The sequence below is a fragment of the Nestor notabilis genome, unplaced genomic scaffold, assembly GCF_000696875.1.
Source record: "Nestor notabilis isolate BGI_N333 unplaced genomic scaffold, ASM69687v1 scaffold20146, whole genome shotgun sequence".
Classification (NCBI taxonomy): domain Eukaryota; kingdom Metazoa; phylum Chordata; class Aves; order Psittaciformes; family Psittacidae; genus Nestor; species Nestor notabilis.
In genome coordinates this window covers 1,306-6,553 of record NW_009934778.1, presented here as the reverse complement: position 1 = coordinate 6,553, position 5,248 = coordinate 1,306, and the positions used below count along the sequence as shown (strand labels likewise).

Sequence of the window (5,248 nt, the reverse complement as noted above, 5' to 3'; positions counted from 1 at the left end):
GTGTTCAAGGGCAGGTTGGACACAGGGGCTTGGAGCAACCTGCTCTAGTGGAAGGTGTCCCTGCCCGGGGCAGGGGGGTGGGACTGAGGGAGCTTTAAGGTCCCTTCATCCCAGCCCATTCCCTGACTCCATGATTCCCACATTCACTGCAGTATCACACATCCCTGCAGCCGCAGCTCTGCCAGTGCCGATGGGTTTGGTGCTTGGATCTGCAGGATCATGGAATGAGATCACCAGAGAAGTGCTGCAAACATGGGAACTGAGCCAAAACTCAGCATCATGGTGCAGTTCAAGCTTTGTCAGCCTTGGCTGTTGCTGGGTTGTAGGTCCCACATGTGAGCACAGGGGTCCAGACCTGCACTTACACACAGTGTATGTACATACATCAATGTGGATGGATCCTTACTTACAATCACACAATGGTTTGGGATGAAGGGAGCTCAAAGCTCCTCCAGCTCCAACCCCTGCCCTGGGCAGGGACACCTTCCAGTAGAGCAGGTTGCTCCAAGCCCCTGTGTCCAACCTGGCCTTGAACACTGCCAGGGATGGGGCAGCCACAGCTTCTCAGTGCTTCCTCTTTCAATATTCCTTTTTATGGGAGCAGAAGTAGTGGGAAAACCCCTCCATGGGTACTCACAGGAGCTGAAGAGCTGCAATGCACATCACCGAGCCTCTACAAGGAGTGCAGTGAAGTCTCAAAGCCATTTCTTAGGGTTTTGTATGGCTTTATACAACTCCTTTTGAGGTAACACCCAGCCAGGCAGAGATGCAGAGGTCCCGGTGTGTGTCCCTGCCCTGATCCCTCCAGCAGCAGCCCCTTCCCGAGGCTGAGGGGTGCAGCGGATGCAGGAGGAGCACTGCTGTTATTGCAGATGTTACTTTGGTCACTTTAAAGCTGCTTTGGCTGTTCTGTTCTATGACTAAAAGTCATTTTGGCCATTCCACGAAGGCACCAAGTGTTGTGTTGCCTTTTATTGTGCTTATATTATGGGAGTCAATAAAATCCCATCATTCCAAAGCCTCCCTTGTCCATAGGAGTGAGACAGCAGTTTTTTAGGCTGGAGCTGCCAGCAGCAGCTCTTACCTCACACATGGAGGCATAAAACAACCCTTTTCTTGGGAAAACTGCTCCTTTGGGATGTTCAAACTCAGTGTAAAGCTGCTTGTGCCCTGGATGGGACCTGCTGGGGGTTATCCTGCGGGATCATGGACCAGTTGGAGGGATGTGACACTTCAACTGGTGTTTTATGCAGAGCTTTGTGTGAAGCAAAGAGAGAAGGGGCTGTGCTGAGCCTCAGGAGCAGCCCCAGCCCCTCCATTCCTCTGGCACACCCCAATCCTCACCTATTCCAGAGGATCCCAGGAACAGAAAGACGAGCGGGTGCTCCTCATCGTACCAGCCGTTCTCCTTCCTCCGAATGGCTGTGTTTGAAGACAATGGGAACAACAAAAAGGAGGAAGGGGAGGGAGGGAAGGGGGGAAAAGGCAAATAAATCAATGCCACAGAAGCAGGGATAATTATCACTAAGTACACACTCTGTTTTCCTGCTCTCTCCCCACTCAAAGTCCTCGCTGCCATTAGTGCCATCTAATTCGATTAGGCAGGCACGGCCCCAGAGACACCTAATCAGGTTAGCATGGATTGGGAAAGCTGCCCAGAGCAGAGCTCGGATCAAGTTTTCCAGGATGTGCACTCAGTGTTGCCAGGGAGACGGGAGGGAGGGAGGGAGGGAGGGACACTGCGCCACACCAGCAGGTCCAAGGAGGTTGGGGCGTTATTCCTTGAGTGGGAACGGGAAGAGGGAGGGGACTGAAGGAGTGGGGCAAGGCTGGAGGGCTGGGAAAGGAGCGTCCCTGTGCCTCTCCGATGGCAACATCCTGGATGCAACCGAGCTCCTCAGAGCCTGGGTCTGCATTTGAGGAGAGCCGGGGGACGGGAGCGGATGGATCCAGTGGGAACCAGGGAACCAAGTGCAAAGCCTCAAGTGAGCCTGGAGATGGGAAGGGAAAATCCATCTTCTGAGGTTCCCAATGGGAGGTTTGGGGATTGACTTGACCACAGGCATGAAGTGTCTCCACATAAAGCAGAGAACTCGCTCATCCAAGAGCCAAAGGAACCTGCTCCAGGGGCTGGATGAGAGGATTCAAGCTGGGAATGAGGCAGGATGGGTTTTGTAACGAGGATGATTCAGCACAGCAGCAGGAGTGTGGCTAGATCCCGAATCCTTGTGGAGGCTGGGGAGAAGATGGGAAGAATCCCTGCAAGCTGGTGGTGGCTTGGGCTGAAGGTGAGGTTTGCATCACTCTGTGATGCAGGGGTCAGCCTAAATGAGCCCAAAAAGCCCAGTTTAACCCTAAAATGCAAGGCACATCCCCCCAGTGGAATGGGATGGAGCGCAGGGATTGGGAATTCAGTGGGAACACGAGGCCCAGCACAATGAGGACATGACATTTTGTGCCTGGCCACAATCAAGATGCATTACCCAGCCCTTGGCCACAGTAATAAGTCCTGACTCCTGTCAAGGCTTAATCAGGCCGGGCTCAGAGCCAGGCTCTGTTTACCCTGCCTGGGGGGGTCAGCCTGGCCCATGGCCCAGCTCCAGCAGCCAGGGAGGGGGCTGTGACCTATCTACGTGGTGCTGAACGTCCCCTCCTCAAACGGGGCCCAGCGGGTCCCCGGGATCCAGCCTGGGCCCAGCGCTGCTCCGTGTCCTCGTAAGTGACCTGCAGGAGGGCTCAAGCGTTCCCTGCTGGAGTGTGCTGACAGCACCAGACCGAGCGGGAGGGAAAGGTGGGAAGGGGGAGTCACCCTGTGGGATGAGCAGGAGAGTGGCATGAGAACCTCAAGGGCAGCTTGGACAGAGCTTGGAGCAACGTGGTCTAAGTGGAAGGTGCTGGAACCGGATGAGCTTTAAGGTCCCTTCATCCCAACTCGTTCCATGATTCCGTGGTTCTAACCTTATGGAGTCCAACCAGGACAAGTGTCAGGTCTGGCCCCTGGGAAAACCCAATCCTGGAGCAGCCCAGGCCGGGATCTGGGAGCAGCTCTGGGAAAGGGTCCTGGGGGTCCTGGGGGACATAGGAGTGAGCAGTGAGCAGAGAAACCCAACAGGATGCTGGGGACCATCAACAGGGGCATCACCACAGGGATAAAGGTGTCATTGTCCCACTGTGCTCGGCGCTGGTCAGGCCACCCCTGGAATATGGGCTCAGTTTGGGTCCTGCTGCACAGCAAAGCTGTGGATGGGCTGGAGAGGGGCCAGAGAAGGGCCACAAAGATGGTCCAAGGGCTGGGCAGCGTGTGAGGAAAGGCTGAGAGAGCTGGGACTGTTCAGCTGGAGAAGAGCAGGCTCAGGGAGACCTGATCCCACGTGCCAGGAGTTAAAGGGGGGCTGCAGAGGAGATGGAGACTCCCTTTGGACAAGGAGTCCCATGGGAAAGGCGAGGGGTGATGGGCACAAGTTACTGCTGGGGAGTTTCCCACTGGACACAAGAGGGAAATTTATCACACTGAGAACAATCAGACACTGGAATAATCATGGCAGTGCTGGACACTGTTGAGACTGGGCGGCACAGGGTGCTGGGCACCCGGCCTAGGTCATGCTGTGCTTGGAAAGGGGGGAGCAGATGGTCCCTGAGGTCCCTTCCTCTGGGATTCCAGGATCCCATGAGATCACAGGCAGCATCTACCTCACCCCCACCAAGGAACCACCACAGGAGGAGCAAGAGGAGGAGGTGCCCATGGCATGGAGGTGCAGGGGGGTCTGTGTGATCCCAGCCTGCTCCAGCCTCCCCTGCACACCTCCCAGAGCATCCCACCATGGCCCGTGCTCCATCCCTGCCCTTTATGGCAGCAAAGCTGAGGTCAACCATGCGGGTGGATATATTTCCTCCAGGATTGATGGGGAATAACAGGACCACTGACAGTGTCTGCAGCATCTCAGCTAATAAAGGCAATAAAGTTCTGCTCCAGGGCATGGAGTGACCACGGGCAGGGTCAGCACGTTCAATGGTCTGCAGGCAGCCAGGTTAAGTGTTAAGTGTTGTCTCTTTTCACTCCCCTCTCCAGCAGCATCCCAGATTTTATGGATAAACACTCATCTTGCTCATCACAACTCCAGGGATATAAAGCATCCCATAAAACACAACTACCATGGAGTCAGTGCTGTGGTCCTGGCTGGAAGGGGTTGAGCATTAGGACGATCAATGGTGTGATGAGATGGAAAACCTTTGCTACCAGGAGCCTCAAACTGGTGAGATATTCCAGCCCCAAATGCTCTCGAGGTCCCGGATGCCCCCAGCTCCAGCAGCTCCAGCCATGGGAGGCTCTTGTGGGTTGGCCACAGCTCCACGAGGAGGAGCCGAGCTGCTCCTAAGGCTGGAGCAGGACATTGTGCTGGTGTGAAGGAGGAAAACCTCAGCTTGGAAAGCCCGTGGGGCTCCTCTCCGGGGCTCTGCACCCACAAAGCAGCCTCCAGCCATGCTGGTGGTGGCCACGCAAGAAACCCACGTTGTGCCTCTTGGAAAGCCATCCCCTTCCCGCTGGAACTTCAGGGGTGGCGGAAATAGCTGCTAAAGCCAGGAGAGAGGTCACTGTGCTCTGCTGAAATCTCATTAAGGCACCTGAGCCCCAACGTCCAAGCGAGGAGGTGGATGATGACGCCGGGGCCTTCTTCTCTGGAGCCATTTGCAGTGTTGCTGTGGTGCTCTCACTTGATTTGGCCCATCAGTAACGGCGCGGGGTCTCCGAGAGGCCCTTCAGCTCACTATTGAACTGATAAATTCACTGTATTACTTTACACAAATCAATACCCTCGCAGTTCTCAGGCCTTGATGTGACCAAAATTGGTTTCAGCCAATTTGTGAGTGTAATAAATGTCCATTTATCAAATCAATTCATTCAGTGGAGCCGCTCAAACCGCCCGGGTCGGGGTACGTGGGGTGAGCAGCCCAGGCCCGCACCCACTGTGGTCTCCAGCTGGGACCAGCGGCCGCGGGCCAGAGGTGATCCCGTCCCAAAGGCACTCGCCCAGCCCAGTGCTGGTGGCACCGGGATGTGGGAGATGAAGCTCAAACTAGAGCAAAGCTGTTCCCCAGCAGAGCCCCACCTGACCTTGGTGTAAGAAGCGCAGCACAAGGAAATGCAGGAGTCAGGAAGGATCCGACCTTCCTTCTGCCAAGGGAGCAAGGCCAGAGGAGGCCCCGGAGCTGCTGCGAGGGCTGGAGCAGCTCTGCTCTGGAGCCAGGC

General features: G+C 55.7%; 1 protein-coding gene across 1 annotated transcript in view; it reads right to left on the bottom strand.

Annotated features, from left to right (window-relative positions):
• The window catches only part of CLPB (ClpB caseinolytic peptidase B homolog (E. coli)), a gene marked incomplete at its 5' end in the record, with an annotated part of 10,285 nt that extends 8,863 nt beyond the window's left edge, over positions 1-1,422 (bottom strand). Inside the window, one exon of the mRNA XM_010017512.1 lies at positions 1,345-1,422. Coding sequence (XP_010015814.1) covers positions 1,345-1,422 — 78 coding nt within the window. The remainder of the gene's footprint in view (positions 1-1,344) is intronic.
• Between the last annotated feature and the right edge of the window lie 3,826 nt (positions 1,423-5,248).